This window comes from Colletotrichum abscissum (genome assembly GCF_030869225.1).
Source record: "Colletotrichum abscissum strain IMI 504890 chromosome Unknown Scaffold_14.1, whole genome shotgun sequence".
Classification (NCBI taxonomy): Eukaryota; Fungi; Ascomycota; class Sordariomycetes; order Glomerellales; family Glomerellaceae; genus Colletotrichum; species Colletotrichum abscissum.
The window spans coordinates 2,948-19,474 of NW_026850032.1; the positions used below are offsets into that span (position 1 = coordinate 2,948).

General features: G+C 47.0%; 3 protein-coding genes across 3 annotated transcripts; 2 read left to right on the forward strand and 1 right to left on the reverse strand.

Moving 5' to 3' along the window:
• Window positions 1-3,656: 3,656 nt before the first annotated feature.
• CABS01_06584 (uncharacterized protein) lies at window positions 3,657-5,437 on the forward strand (the record flags this gene model as incomplete). Its single annotated transcript, XM_060539950.1, has 5 exons — window positions 3,657-4,042; window positions 4,099-4,106; window positions 4,183-4,376; window positions 4,434-4,559; window positions 4,616-5,437. The coding sequence occupies 5 exons, from the start codon at window positions 3,657-3,659 to the stop codon at window positions 5,435-5,437; spliced, it is 1,536 nt and encodes a 511-aa protein (XP_060403634.1).
• Window positions 5,438-6,397: 960 nt separating this feature from the next.
• Window positions 6,398-6,697, forward strand: CABS01_06585 (uncharacterized protein; the record flags this gene model as incomplete). Its single annotated transcript, XM_060539951.1, has 1 exon — window positions 6,398-6,697. The coding sequence occupies one exon, from the start codon at window positions 6,398-6,400 to the stop codon at window positions 6,695-6,697; it is 300 nt and encodes a 99-aa protein (XP_060403635.1).
• Window positions 6,698-13,883: 7,186 nt separating this feature from the next.
• On the reverse strand, window positions 13,884-15,243 carry CABS01_06586 (uncharacterized protein; the record flags this gene model as incomplete). The annotated part of the gene is made up of 4 exons (XM_060539952.1): window positions 13,884-14,839; window positions 14,910-14,993; window positions 15,047-15,129; window positions 15,194-15,243. 4 exons carry the CDS (start codon window positions 15,241-15,243, stop codon window positions 13,884-13,886), a joined length of 1,173 nt encoding a protein of 390 aa, XP_060403636.1.
• Between the last annotated feature and the right edge of the window lie 1,284 nt (window positions 15,244-16,527).

Genomic DNA, 16,527 nt, shown 5'->3' on the forward strand with positions numbered 1-16,527 from the left:
TTATTCCCTAATATTATAATAGAGCTATAGGCGCTATTAAGTATTATTATTAGCTAACTATAGCTTATAATTAGCTTATTTTTATTAAAAAACGAGCTCTAGGGGTACTTATTAATAAAGAAGATTCTAAAGCTTAATAAGGACCCTATTATAACGTCTCTTATACTTATATAAACGCTAATAATTAAAGGACGTAAGTACTAATTTATTTAAAATAATAGATTATTAATAATAAATAAAAAACTCGTAATACTTAAAAAAGAGAACCTCTATATTATAATTATTTATAAAGTTTATAAATAAAAACTCCTCGCTTACTTAGGGTATAATAAGGTCGTAAAAATAATTAAATAGTAGTACTATTAGCCGGGCTTAATAATAAATACTTATTAATATATTTAAAATTATTATACTTATTACTAATTATAAAAGCCGCGTAATAAACCCCTAAGAGAACTAAGACCGCTACTAATACCCGATTACCTATAATAATATATTTTTACTAATTTTATAACTATTCCTATTAATTAAAAAGGATTTAATAATATATAAGTAATAGTAAACTACCTAAATAAAAGGGTAATATCTATTCCTTATTATAAAACTACTATAATAAAAAATATAAGCCGGATATTTTATAAATAGGTACTACCTATCTTTAGCTTATTAAAAATTATTATATCGGACCGAGGCTCCTAATTTATTTCTAATTTTTAAAAGGAGCTTTATAAAATCTACGGGGTTAAGCTATAATTATTAATAGTAAATTACTTATAAACGGACGGCTAAATAGAGGTACTAAACTAGTATATCTTATAGTAGTTAAGATTATTAATTAATTAATACTAAGATAATTAAAGTAATATATTACCCGTAGTCGATTTTATTTATACTACCTAGTTTAGTAAGACTACGGGGCTATTATTATACGAAATAAAGTTCGGTTATTAGTTACGGCTTTTTTTTAACTAATTTAAGTAAACCCGCTAATTTAGCTTTATAAAAAAAAAACTAAACCGTACTAATACGTAATATATAGCTTAGGGAATATATAAGGCCTAGGAGATTACTAAGGGTAATATAAAAATTACTTAGATATAATATAAAAAGTATACTAACCGCTATTAATACTTAGATAACTTAAAAATAAGAAACTAGGTCTTTATTAATACCTCGTACTAAAAATTTACTAATATAAATAAACTATAATAATTATAAACTAGTTTATAACCTATTATTAGCGCCGGATAAGGGGGTATATAAGTTATAAAATTATTAATAAGTAGCTAAGTATACCCGGTTTTTTATTTAAATAAGCTAAAAAAAGCCGCTAATAACCTACTACTTAAATAGAACTAAGAACTACTATTACTAATTACTAATAATAATAATAAGTTAGAGTACGAGGTTTTTAAAATAGTTAAGTTATACTTATATAAAAAAAGCTTTAGTACTAAGCGGATTAAAAAGGATATAATACGGATCTAACGTAATACGATATAAAGAGCTTTAAATATATATTAATAATATTATAAACGTTCTATTACTAATACCTAATTACTAAGGGTCCGCTATATAGTGGTTTTTTTCCGGCTTTATAGGCATAAAAGATCGACCTTAATAGGATTACGCTTTTAAAGGAAATTATATAATATAGTATACTTTTTAATTATATAATATGCACAATATACCCTAAGTACGCGCTTAACGTAATATAGTAATTTCGATATAAAAACTACTATATAATTTGGGATAGGTAAGCTGCCCTTTTCGTTACGTAGCGGCGCTAATTAAAAAGGTTAATAGTAGAGGTTGGCTATAATAATTAGCTATAATAGTCGGCCGTAATAGTTAGAAGCGGCCCTTAACTATAAAGGTTCTGAACTTTAATAGCGACGTAAAGGTTTCTGAAAAAAGGGCTAAATAGGCTAATATTTATTACTCTTTAGAGCTCGTAAAGATTTCTTTTATCCTTATTGTTTCTAATATTACCTAAAGCTACTCTCTATTTAAACTAAATAAATTTACTAAACAAATCTACTAAATAAACTTATTAATATATAAACTACTACTCTACTCCTAGTATATAGTTAGTAATTAGTAGGCTAAAGATACTTATTAATAAGTTTACCCCTCTCGGGCTAGGCGCCCTCGGCTAGCTCGACGCTATAGCTATCGTAACTAACGTAAGTATGCTTAAAAAATAATAAAGTACTTTTTAATAGTATAGAATCTAGCTAGGTAATAATATAAATACTATAAATAGCTAGGCCGGTACGGACGTTAAAATCCGGTATATCGATACTAATTTAGAAATTATACTTTACGGAGCTAGAAATCCCTCTAATACGGGCTATATTATAAATATAAGGGAATATATAAGGGGCCCCCTAACCCTCGATAAGAAGGAGTATATAATATAGGATCTGGCTGCTTACGTGGGCTAGTACTAAGAGGTCTTATGTACGTTAGAGTAGGTATAGCTCGCCCTCTAAACGGCTAGAAGCGGGGGAAGGTCGGGAGCTATTTTAATTAGTAATTAAGTATAGAGCGCAATATACCTAGTTTTCCTTAATACGTAATACACGGTACGGCCCCGGCAGATTGCTCCGTCGGGGGGAAGGGTCCGCTATAAAACTTAAATATATAAATAAAAACTACCGTAATTAATAATTTATTATTATTAAGGGATAATAATAATATAATAATAGTAATTATAGCTATAAATTTATTAAAATAAGGGGTAATTAAGAAGTTTATTTTTTAATATTATAAATAACGCCCTTTAATATAGAGGGGGGGGGTAATATTATAATAATAAGTATTAGGGCCCTTATAGGCCCTATAGCTTAGCCTTAAGCTATAAAGCTAAGCTTTTAATAATTATATAATAAGCTAGACCGCTAGGCCTAAAGGGCTAGCTCGCTAGCTTTTACTTATTATTCTATTTTTTCCCTCTTTATATTAAGTCTTTAGTTAATTAGGTTAATATAGTAGCGTTCTAACTTACCCCGAGTTCCCTTTTGTAATATAATAATATAGCGAATTTAAAATAAAACCTAATATAACTTTATAATATAATAAATTATTATTTAATATATTATATTATGTTTTTATTATTATTTTATTGTTATAGTTAATGCTTGTTTTTACTATTGAAAATCCCTGATTTTGCGGGATACTGTGCGCTGTATGGACACTAATGGGTCCCCACTGTAAGTTGAGCGTTCCTGATGGGGCTCATCCCGAAACATATGCCCAGTTCCAGGCTCGTTGCATTAAATCCCTGCAATTGGGTACCGCGTTACGCGCGGCAATAGTTTTACTCGGCCAAGGGGAAGCCAGCTGCGTTATCACAGTTCGCCGATCCACGGATTCTGAACACCCGGGCTGAGACCGATCGGCGATGCGGGGCCGGGTCCGGCAAACGTCCACCGTCCGAAGGAGTTGTCCATCACCACAATCACATGCCTTCTAGTAGGTGAGTAGTTCAGGGAGCGGTCAAGAAACTATCCTATGCTATCGAGTATTTTACTTGTCCTGGACTTATAAGAAGCAGCCATCGTCGTCCCAATTCAACGGTCTCACCAGAACCACTTCACATACTTATCTTTAACCTACTGCAAAAGTCAGAGCTTTTTCTAGCACATCTCATCATGTCCACTTCATATGAAACTCAACCCTCTGGGTTAGCCAAGGTAACCAAAGGAGTGCAGTGGAACTCTTGGTTCATTGGTGCTGCTACAGTACTGGCAGGCCTGACGGCGCAGACCTACTTTGCTCCTGGGCCTGTCCACAAGCCCACCCCTTCGATTGAGTCGTGCCTGAACGACGTCTGTTCAGGAAGGTCAGATTGCGTCCAGTTTCCTAGCCAAAAGAATGCGGGAGAAGCTACGTGGATGGCCCCTTTCAATCTCGGCCGCACAGTCACGCCCGCGGCGATCGTCAGACCCAAAGACGCCCAAGAGGTTGCCAACGTTGTAAGATGCGCAGCGAAGCATGGAGTTAAAGTCCAGGCGACGGCAGGAAGTCACGGTTGGGGGTGAGTTTGGCCATTAACACAGAGATCAAGGATTCTGTTACTAACTTCAATGGCAGCAACTATGGTTCGCTATTCCCATGCCTTGTCTATTGCTGCGCGCTGAGAAAGCAAAGTACACCGATTGCTAACTGCGTTGCAAGGCCTTGGAGGCGAAGACGGTGCCGTATCAGTAGATATGGAACACTTCCAATATACGCAAGATTCCAGCTCAAACAACATCATAGTTGGTGGCGGTACGAGACTAGGCCAAATCGATAAGCACCTGGGCACTTCCCAGCGAGCGATTCCTCATGGAATGTGCCCCGGCGTCGGCATCGGAGGCCACGCTACCGTTGTAAGTAATTCAAGCAGATCAAGCTCTCCCAGACGAACATTGACACATTGTGTTCAGGGCGGGATTGGCCCAATGACCCGTATGTGGGGTACAACCCTGGATCATGTAGTTGAAGTCGAGGTTGTCACGGCAAACTCGACAGTTGTACGCGCGAGCTCCGAGGAGAACTCGGACTTGTTCTTCGTAAGTTCCTCCCAGCATTGATGCTACATGCTCCAATTACTGATATATTTCTCCAGGCTGTGAGAGGAGCTGGTGCAGGATTTGGTATCGTCACCGAATTCGTCATGAGTACTCATCCGGCGCCATCAAATGTTATTCACCTTAGCCAAAGTCATTCGTATAGCCACCCAGCGGAGGTTGCCAATGTCCTGCATACCTGGCAATCTGTTGCCACGGACTCTGCCCTCGACAACCGCTTCAGTACAGAAATGATCTTCAGTCCGTCGGGTGCTCGCATTTCTTCTACCTGGGTCGGCTCAGAGGCAGAGCTTGAGCAGAGTGGTATTCTCAGCCGCATTCAAATCGCTGATGTCCCTATCACAACTCGTCAAGAGACCTGGGAGAGTTCTCTTGCTCACCTCGCTGCCGAAGAAGCTCTCCATACGGCTTCCATCCCGAACAAGCTTTACTCGAAGAGTTTGGGCTTGAGCAGCAGTGACGTCCTTTCCAGGATAGAGATTGCCCGTATTCTTGACAGTCTGCCAGCTGAGCTCATGGAAGACAACTGGTCTATCAAGTTCCAGGCTGCTGGTGGTGCTGTTGCAGAGGTACCCGTTGGCAGCACATCCTATGCTCACAGAGACAAGGTCATGTTCTATCAATCATACGCCCCGGATGCTTCGAAGACGACCCGCACCATTCTTGAAGATTTTCACAGGAAGCTGATGAACGCTCTTCCTGAGGCCACTGGTACCTACCCAGGGTTTGTGGACACGGATCTTAGGGATGCTCAGAAGTCATATTGGGGGTCCAGTCTTGCTGCTCTGGAAGATATCAAGACACACTGGGATCCCAAGGATATTTTCCACAACCCCCAGAGCGTCTCTTCTCATACTTGAAAGCCCAAATTATTACTTGCTTTGAGTACCTTATAACGGTCACATGGGCGTTGCATGCTCGGGATTTATTTCACTTTGGGAGGTAATCTTCATAGCTCCATGTATTAGCAGTCCTGAAACGACTACTAGCTATTCGAATGGGCAACAAAACCAGCATCTATAACCAGTCTTATTACCTTATGACTATTGTGACTATACGTAAAAGCCATGGTCTGACACAATTGAGTTTGACATGTTCTCATTCTAAAGGTACTTGTCGTGGAACTTTGTGAGATCGCCTCGGCAGCAAGGGGAACGTGAAGCTATTCGCAAGTTGATGCGTACTCCTTCGAAGCCAATATGCCAGGATTGCCTGGGCAATGATCATTGCTGCCAACACTTTTGCCACCATATTTCACGGCGTATGTATTTCAAACATCAACTTCATCCTTGTGAGCCTTCGGCACAGTGCCGAACGTATCCTTGTCCATGCGAATCACCTCGAAAGACTCTCTTGCAATCAAAAGGTCCGGTTTGACAACCTCTGTGCCTGTTGATTCCCAACGCCACGGCTGGGCAATCCGGACGACGGGAAGACGATCCCTACTCCAGAGGCTGAGCCTCCCAAAAAGGGCGACCTTGGCGTCCCATTGCACGTGCAGTTCTCATAACGGTTTCCTGTCAACCAACCGTCAAGCTAGCATTGCAGGCCGAAAGGTTGGCTTTGACCATCGGCGGGCCGGAGCCCATACCTCGGGCTTGGGCCACTAACACGGCAAGAAAGTCTAGAAGCCAGGTCTATCCATAGCTAGTGGCTAATTTGATATCAATATCAGACTTGAACTATGGGTGTCAGATGAGGTCAACACCATAACCGACCGGGGCTATTGCACAAGGTGAACCCATGGCCACAGTAAACACGTCCTTTCGTATCACCTAGCGGAAGTGATTAACCGGCGTGCAGGGTAAGCGTCAAATGCCATGCGCGGCAAAGGTGCATCTAAGCGACAGACCAGGGACGGGAAGTATCGTGTCCCGGCCGAGGCCACCGACTCTCATGTTCACAGCGTAACGCATAATCGCGGAAAGTCTTTCGCGGCATCGGGTCCAGACCCCGACATTGGCGAGATGGGCGTCAACACCAAGGTGGTTGGGGCCTGCGGCAGGCAAACCGCCCGCGCGCGGGGGAGGAGAGCGGGGGGTGTTGAAAGAAATGAGACGCAAATGTCAAAAGAACCCGGCCTTTCGGTGGCCAAGGCCGCAGAGTCTGGGTCGAACTAGCTAGGTAGGCAGATGAGGGTTGACAGATGTCCCGTGCGATGCATGCTCGCAACTGGATCGGCGCCATGAATGCCACCGAAATGAGCAGGTCTTTTCCCACGGCTCTGGGGTTGTTCCCCTGAAAGCTTCATGTCACCATCTGCTGATGTTTGGACTGTGCCAAGTAACGTCTTGCCCCTCCCATCTATTACATACATGTCAATGACCATCTTAGAGAAGCGGCCTGTCTTTTCGAAAGGACCACTATGGAGCCAAGGGCAGAGTTTGCCGTCGCGCCGTAAGGCCCGTTGGGAATCGGCCCTGCTTCTAGCGTAATGTTTCAAGCCTCGGAATCGCAGTCCCGGCAAGGCCCTACCAACTTCCCCAGGCACCCCAGTCGTCTCGATCCGCACACACCCATGACGATCCGGCGGCGGCATCCAGCACCAGTCTAACTGCCAGTTGGGGTAAATGGGAAAGTGGGCGAGCGGGGGATAGGGGAGGTGAGGGGTTACATAGTATGAGTGGCACATCAGTCTTGAGGTGTCTGAGCGACCGCTGATGCGAGACGGGAAAGAGAAGCAAGGCGTCGGGAATAACGAAGATGGAGGACGGTATAGTTGCGGTGAATATAGCCGTATGAAGGGTAAGGGCAGTTGGGTATTGTCCTCATATGGAACGAGGGAGGCCAGGATCGGGGCTGGACAACCCCAATCTGGAGCTTTCCGCCACTCCTCCGCCAATATAGGTGATCATCCTGCCGTCTGACGGTCGCCTACTACCTGATCCGATCATTGCCCAGTTCTCGTGCAGATGCCGCCTTCAGCGAGCTGTCCACCATAAAAGAAATTTCTGTTCTCCAGCCACTCCCGCCGTAGGGTGCGTTGTGAAATCCTTAGTACGGTGCGGCCTGGAGGCGAGGCGAGCCCGCCCGTTGCGGGATCACTAGGGGAGTGAGCCAACAGTCTGGCGCCCGTCTGCACCGTCTGGGGTTAGCTGATGGATAGCTTACCAACTTGCATATGCTTATCTCTGCATGTCGCTAAAGCATTCCGGCTGTGATGCCTGTTCATTGCCGTTGCAAGAGGTGCCACCTTGTGCCTACAAATTGCCGTGAGGACTTTTGGTCTAGGTCAAGTCGTATGTACCATATACATCTGGTGCCCCGGCGGTAGTGTGTATGCAGCTTGAAAATGACTGTGGAGGCTGGCTGGACAGACGAGGAACCCATGTCTGGCTTGCATCGGACAATGGCATCAGGGCGATCATCTGGATGATGCCGAGCATAGAGTATGTAGGATCTCGTCGCGTAATAGAGTAGCCAGGGGCTCAAGGCCAGAAAGACGAAAAAAAGCAAATATTCGTACGATGGAGAGACCGATGATGAACGGCGCCAGGGGCTTGGCGGGCGAGCCCGAACGAGGCCTACCAAATGCCTCGTAGATTCTGTTAGATTGTTCTACCCGCCAGCCATGCTAGCCATGAGCATACTTCAGTGAAGTTCGTTCTTGGCTCGGGAGTGCCAGCAAAGTCAATTGAGCTCAGACCAGGGGATTGGAACGTCTCTGAAAGGCTGGAAGAGTATTTTCGTATCTACGGATGGAGATGCGAGGTCTGTGTTGCGGGCGTGGACGAACCGTAAAGCAGGGCGCCGTTGTCGAGTTGCGGCGTACGGCCCGAACGTGCGAGAATCAGAACAAGCATAACCAGCTCCTAGGAGGTGCAGCGAACGAGCGCACCGTTCGTCAAAGCTGAGTTTCTCCAGCCCTGCCGGCGGAAAACTTGAGACTGTCGCATCTGCCCGCGGTGCGGTTAAAAAGTGCCATCTGGTATCGAGACGCTTGGAGATGGGACGAAAATCATGTAGCCCCCAAGAACGACATCCACAAAGGCAGGACAGAGGCTTCAATTATCTTGAGTAGCAGGGAGTGGCGGGCGTTCGACGAGTTGCCGACAAGCAGCTTAATTTGGCAATTTTCTCCTCCCAAGATGTCCAGTTTGGAAATCTCTGAGCCTAATTGAGAACTCGTCAAATGCCGGATTACCAATCCGGACATCTGTCCGCTCGGGATGGCCGAATTGGAAAACCTCCGACGGCAGACAAGTTTTCTAACCACCGGAGGCCAAAAAGTGTCTATACGAGTTGCGAGGACCCCGAACGCTTTTTCGCTGAGTTCCTGGATCTTTTCCGAAGTTCTTTAGCATGGGATGCTTGTTGAGACCTTAAACCGACTGCAATCTTCCTTCCGGTGGGAGAGTTCCGAACGTAGCTCAGCCCAAGCACCGTTGATGTGGGGTTTCAAGGCCGAGGAAGTCCGGTCCATCACCGGGTTCTCGCTTGAAATTCCGACCTTTCGCGTGTCACACTATGCGATTTGCTCAAACTTTTTCTCTCTATGACGGCTAAAGATTCTCGCTCCAAATGGAATGTGGCTGGAGTCCCGAACGCGATGGGTGCTGTGCCAACATTGGACATTTCGGAGTACCTAATATCCGGAACTGCTGGATTAACTTTCCCGCGGCTATTTTTGAGGCTCTTTGAGAGAACTCTCTATTGCAATTCCGGCCGGCAAAACTCTTCCGCAATGGTCTGTGTCGTCGTAACATGCCATGTGTGATCGTCCGGCTTGTAGCATCCAAGTCCATGCGCTTCTTGTATGAATCATTACCTGTGCTTTTTGAATGCCACCTAAGATCTAGAGGTTGATCGGGGTAGGTGCACAATGCACCTCAACCAGGTGATGGAGAAAAGGGTTTGATTGACTACAATATGATCTTTGAGGGCCTCTTGGCATCGCTGATATGTCTAAATGTTTGACTTTAGGCAAAATTGATAGATGCAGATGTGTATTTTGACCTACCTAAAGTGCTCTTTGGGTAAGGTAGGCCGTCAAAAGAGTGGCCAGACGCTTTGGCTATCTCCTGTCTACCAGTAGGGCTCGGCAGAAATCGAGTGCGCATAATGCGATATCACCAATACCGAACATGATGGCATCGCACAATTATTCGTAGTTCCTCTTTCTGCGAAATATCTAGTCAACGTGAAGTTAACTCTGCTAAATGTTACATCAGCCGTGCTAATCGTAAACAAGGGTGCTGGATATACCCTCCAAACTCAAGCTGCTGGAAATTGGCAAGTTCTCAAACCCAAAAACACCCAAGCTTCCATAAATGGTCTGAAGTGTGTCGAACAGTGTTTCCATTCTCATATCTCCCGACCTTGAATCAGAAGCGCGTTCATGCCGTGCTGGCAGCCCTGGCTGACTGGCCTCGTGACATTAGTGTCCGGTGCAGCAATCCCAGCCAATACCGTAATTGCAAAGTATAGTCACACATCGTCAAGTCTCTGTTCTTTGGGCAGTTCTTTCCATTGTGCCTACCCGATCTATGGGAAGACTTATGTCAAGAGGCCTCTGCGCGTATGATCATCCGGATGCTTCCTTTGAAATCCATGCATGTAGTACTCCCGAGATCCGAGGTGACAATCTGAGCGGCAGGGGGTACATGAGATTGAAATTCGGACGGAAACCAGCAAGCTCGGGTGGCTGATGTTTGCAATGCTCGCTGCGCGACTCGCAACTCCAACAGGTTGTTCACCTTACCCTCATCTCCGTGCAACTAGATGCGACCTCCAAGAACGTTCATTGAGCCAACGATGTGGCGATCACGGGCAAAGTCCTCTACTTTTTGGGCATCCTTCTTCTTCGGTCTCGGGCAGCTAAATTTAGAATGCGTTGATGAACTCAAGCTCAGCCTTCTCACAGTGGAAGTTTCCTCCATCTATGCATGTCCTTCCAAGTGATCTAGGTTGATGTAAACTTCTTCACTAGAACCTATGCAGCAAAGCGTCAATACTCCAGAAGAGACGACGCAGCGGTTCATTGATGTATGATCGACCGGATCTTGCCCCTCAGCATTCAAGTGCCTCGAAACGCACATCATGGCCGGTCGATATCCCATACGATGATGGAGCGTTCATCTGGACATGAGACGAATAAACGGTGAGGGGTAGTCGAGACGCCCGGCACACGGCATGGATAGTACTCAAATCGCACATACACCAAGGGCCTCCCAAGCACCGGATTTTCCGAGATGCCCTGCTCAGAATGCAATGCCATAGAAAAGCCAATCCTATAAAAGTTGCAGACTTCCAGACGTGAGGCGCAGGGTGTCAGGATATTTGCGTGATCACCACACTTCCTAGCTGCAGATCACGGGTGAACGAGGTGGTGGTGGGTAGGGTGAAGTTTGTGAGCGGGCATGGATGCAGGCCTCACATTCCGGAGTTCGGATACAGTCTCAGTGAAGAAATCGGGGGGGGGATCTTCGGTACGTCGGATCACGAAAGAGCCGCATGAAGGTCCCGAGTGTGATGTGTCGACCAGGTGGTGATTGATCGTCATGATCTCCTGTCGGGATGAGGCGGCTGCGCCCTCCGGCCCGGGTTTGCAGCTTGGATCATGGGACGACGGCCGAGTGACAGAAATCAGCGTTGTTTTGTTGCTATCGCCAAGTCGAATCGTGGCAGTAAGAATGCCCCTGACCTGAAGCTTTCGGAATGTCGTGCTATGAGACATTGATGAGATACCGCAGTAGGTAGATAGAAATCGTCATGTTGAGGTTGAAGTTGAGTTGGTGGTGTGGAGAGTGAGAGTGAGACGAAGTGCCGGGAACTTGGGCAGCATGTGTTACAGATTCTCCCTCCCCGCACACAGGGACCCCGCGGCCTGTCAGACGCAGCCCCGCGCCGCCCCTCCATTCTGCGGGGAGGGAGTAGCTGTCAACTGCCCGCATCACCGCAGAACCTCGCCAAGTGACTTCATCTCACGATGCTCCATTCATAGTGAAAAGTTCAAACGCCCGTAACTTGTCATTTTTTTTTTTTGAGTTGGCGCGCTGATCCTGCCGCATCATTATTCCCGTGGCTCACTCGAAGACGTCTCATCTTAGTCTCACAGGCTAAAGCGCTGTGATGTGCCTGACATTTACATGGCACACGTGCGCGCCAACGCCACAACCAAGTTAAACTGCCACACGGCTCACGATGAACACCAGGGCTCTGGTTAACTCGCAGTGAGCTCGAACTCAAAGATAGCTCAAGACCAAAAGATGCGGCATCCATCACACTCGTAGGACCGATCGTCTGGTTGCGCTCACCATGGACTGTGTACAAATGGTGGCAATTGACTTTGGCGTCGTACCTTAGTCTCATAGGGCTGGATTTAGATGAACCCATCGCATGAAGGCTGCCGGGTAAAGATGCTTCCAAACTTTGTGTTCACCTTGTTTGAACCTCACGATGGGTTTTCCTTTCAAACTAGCAGTGAATTGTGACCGAGCTCTACTGAAAACTCGATTCACATAAACTCATACTGATCCTCCACCTTCAGGGAAGAGCCTCGGTCACACGTGAGCAATCACGTTCATGATTGAAAATCTTTTCACCCGCCCGAGCCATGTCGCTAAGCCGAGACCGAGGCAATGGCGTTCTTTAGACGAACGGAATAATTGCGCGGATTCCGTGGGCCAATTCGTCACTCAATGCTCATGCTTAATGTTACGTTACTCAATCGAACGTCAATGCTTTTCTTTACGTTACTCAATACTCCTAAGGTAGAATGTCAATGTCCCTATTACGAAATAATGTCGTTCAGAGTCTGAGGCATTTCAAGGCCCATGAACAGAATTTTCAACACCCATCCGATATCTACTACCTTACCACCTTACTAGCACCGCGCCTCATGTACCTTACCTTACGTGAAACCCCCAATCCGTCAGCCCCAAAAACCATAGAACCAAGACAAAACCGTGCCCCCACGAAGCAAACCGCGGGATATATCACTCATCAACCCTTCATTCACTTAGCCAATCCCACACAGACTAGTATCAATCCGTCGAAATCTGCTCATACGAATGGATCCATCCCCCATTGACATGTCCACATTCCCCAGCATACCTGTAGGCACCAAGCGTAAGGTAAGGCACACCGTGATGGGGCCCTCCCCTTCCCCCCCTAAGGCCCCACAACCCCAACACCCGGCCGGGCGCCCGGCCCTCCGAAATGCCGCCGGACAAGCCTTACGGGGACGCACTGCGGTACCTGCGCCGCAGCAGCCAGTGAGTACCTAAGTTACCTTACACCCCAGTGAAGCAAAACCATGACACACCAACACACACACACACCACTTACACCAGACGCGATGCACCCTCGCCGATATCCGAAACGGCATCTTCCGACAACAAGACATGCTCCGTACTCCGTACACACATACGCTGAGCACATACCTACCTTGGTCCGGATACGCCAGAGTCCTGACACATTTTGACACCTCCCTTGAATGCTTGGCGCTTGATAGCTTGGCAACACTCACCCCTCCCTCCCTCCCTTTCTAGTCCCTGAAAGGCTGAAAGGCTGAGGGCCTGAACTCCAATCAACTCTCTTCATGCCCTATCCTGACATCGCCCTGCCTCCTTTACACCCCCTGACTACCTAACTTATGTTGTTGTCTACCGTACCTTACCTTGACTTGTCTTGTTTCAAGTAGCACCAGTGCGGGGTTCGCGGTCTCTTCCTGTCTGCCTGCTAGGTACCAACGTCTATTCATCGCGCATCGCAAGCAAATTTGTGACGGGCAAGGGTCTGGTCCAATACACTTGGAAAGTCTAATAGCGCGCTCCGTAGGTATTCGGCCTAATGGCGCAAGGATTCCTGACGGAGGGCCGCTCCGTCGAGAAACCAGGGCCCTGGGTTCTTCGCTACCTTACGCCTCTGCCAATGGTTTAGTTGCCTAGTTTTGATATTCCTGCACTTGAGAGAACTAGCCAGCACGCCATGCAAGGTATGGAAGGAAATAATTGTTATTGCTACGGACAAAGTCTAAAGTGATGACTTGCTTGAGATTTCATGCCACTCTATGCTTCCGCTGCGCCACTGTGCTACCAACCAATGCCCGTTGAAAGAATCCCAAGGGTATCTTGTTTTCTGTTGAAGCCTTCGAAACCACCAACGCCGGATCGACCCATTGTCAACAACTGTTCCTGGTGTTATGCAATGTCGCTTGAAGTAATACCGTCTCTAGACACCCCCCGTCAATGTGCACCAAGCCAAATAAGAAACCAAAATCACCACCATATTGATGTTCCCGCCCAGGTCTCATGTTGAAAGCGGTTGAGCTCTTGATCTTCACCTGTCCATAGCTCTGGTATCTTAGCTGTGGCCGTGACCATGCCCATGACTGTTGATCCTACTATCCGGGTCTCTCTCCCAATATTGCTCAGTCTTGTAAGGCTGATGAGACTGCGGGAAAAAAGTGTCCCCCAAGCTGTTTTGAGTTGCCGTATAATCGTAGAGGCCTGCGTCGAGCCGATAGTATGAAGGCGTCACCAAGTCTGGGCTCTGCGTAGGTGAAGTCGAGGGAAGCGAAGCAACCGACAGCCCAGAAGATGGCGTTGGTGGCGGATACACTGACGAATGCGGCAACTGCATGCCCATTATCCCTGGCATGGAATGTGCCATCAAAGGCTGTGGATGCGCGTAGCTGACCGCCTGGACTTGGTGCCGACTCGTCTGTTGCATTATTGTCCCGGCAGATGCTTGTGCGCTTCCGTGAGAAGACGATGCCGGACTTGGAACTCCCGTCGCGGAGCCTTGGTGGGAGAAGCCTTGCTGTTGTGCGAGATCTTTCGAGCGCTGGGCTTGCTGGGCTAGTTGAGCCATGCCCTGGCGTTGCCGGACGCTGCGCATTTGCTCAGAGTCCATGCCGTATTGGAACTGTCGTTTGCGATTCTTGACAACTTGCGAATCTTTTCGAATCCGCAATCGACAACCTTGATCGCTGAGATGACGGGTCAAATCCGTTGAGGAACTCATTCCAGGGTAGGACCGCGCCGTATGAACTTGGAAGCCGTGGGATTCCATCTCTGTCATGAAATACACTTCGCCGCCCTTCATGTTGTACAGCGCAAATCTCAGCTTGAAAAAGCCCTCCATCTTGACAGAGAGGTCGGGAAAAACGAAGTAGCCTTCGTCCTGGCCATCGATACTCTTGTACTTCTGCAGGGAGGATACTGTCGATCCCACCAAGCCTTTCGCACAGGTTTCGGGGTCCATTTTGGTTTTCTTATCACCGGGCTTGAGGTAGACTTGGACGAACAAGCTAGGGCCTATTGCACGGTTAGCGTCCCCCAAGCTTAGGTCGCAAACAGGGCTCGGGAGGATGATTTCGCAGCTTACTAGACAGAATGAAGTTTGCGTAATTCTGATTGTGACTTCTGAGGTCGATTTTGAGAATCGGTGGAGGGTCAATAGGTTTACGATCTGTGAAGTTACATTAGGTACACATCGAGTAACATTGTCAGCCGCAGACGAACCTTTCTCTTTGCCAGTTGCTATTTTGGCGTGTTGCGGCGCTTGAACAATCACCAGACGCAAGGAGTCCCTATCTCTCATTATGCTGAGACTTGTCAGCTTCTACCCAAACTTCTTCCATTCATCATGGTGTTGAGCCTTAGACATACTCTTGGGGGTCGGGAGCCGGCCCCGTGTGCCAACTAGATTGGTACGACATTTGTCGTCGTGTTTAATTGGTATGATTCGGATGACAATGTAATGTGCTGTGAGGTGTCCCGTGGTTCGTTGTTACTTGGTAAGAAAAGAAATAGTTGGTCTGTTATGTTCAAAATATCCTGACACGTCGGAGATAGGGGCAGTTCGTTCGATGTTGGATCAGTGTAGCAGGGTGGGTTTGATACCCGGAAAGCTGGTCTGCCGTGGCGACGAGAGACTTTTGTATCTCCGAAATGGGCGGCGCGGTAAGAAAGACGATATTTGATTATTCGAGTGCGAGGAGCCGTTGATGATGGATGCGGGTGGGCGAGGCTTATCTGATACGATACGTGACAGCGACAAGTGATGGAAGAAGTACAAGTGGTGGAAGGAGGAGATTTAATGCGACAAAGAAGTTGACGGTTGCTGAACCCCTGCCAGATGATGGTAGCGCGAAGTAGTGTAATCCGTACAGTACCAGGCGCAGATCCCTCGAGGTGGGACACAGGACAGCAGCAGGGAAGACTGATCGGAATGTTCCTGTGCGGAGAGGCAACAAGAGGAGAGTTGGAGGGTAGGAAGCAATAGTAGTGCCAGTGTATCCAAGAAAGCGGCTCTTTTCTACTTTCTAAGTGGTCAGTGGCAACGGCCTTTCTCTCAGCATACCCACACAGATACAGCATGTGCTGGCGATATAGACAGGGTCTGGCCTACCTATGGCAAAGCAAGCTACACCCGTCCCTCTCAGTTGAGGAGCACAGTGGTACGTCGACAGCGCCGTGGCAGAAATGGACAACTCGAGGTCTACGAGTAGCGCGGAGCGGGCGCACGAATCGTTGCGCGTATACTTGTCCGAGTTTGCTACAACCACCAAAACGCAACCTAAGCCTCCTTTATCTTGAAATTGCTGAGTATGAAATCAAAAGTCGAGTGTCGAGTAAGTTTGGCTTTGCTGCGAAGAGTAAGAGATGGGAATGAGGGCAGGAGGCTTCGGGAGAGTATCCGAGATGATATGCCGTTGAACCTGATGTGGTAGATAGATGGTTGATAAAAATGCAACTAGGAGGTAAAGCAGTGATCTTGATATAAAGTCGGGCAGGCCAACTAGGTCTCAATGGCCCTGGAAGCTGTTGTCAGGATCAGGGAAAGACGGGTGGAGTAGGAGAGGGTACCGTACCTCAGGGGTCGCATGAAGGGGCGTGTACAAGATGGAGACGTTTGGGGATGGGGAGGAGGCGTCCAACGTCGAGTACTGGAACTGGGTGTATGGGATTAGGACTGGGAATACTGTGAAAAGAAAACGGTC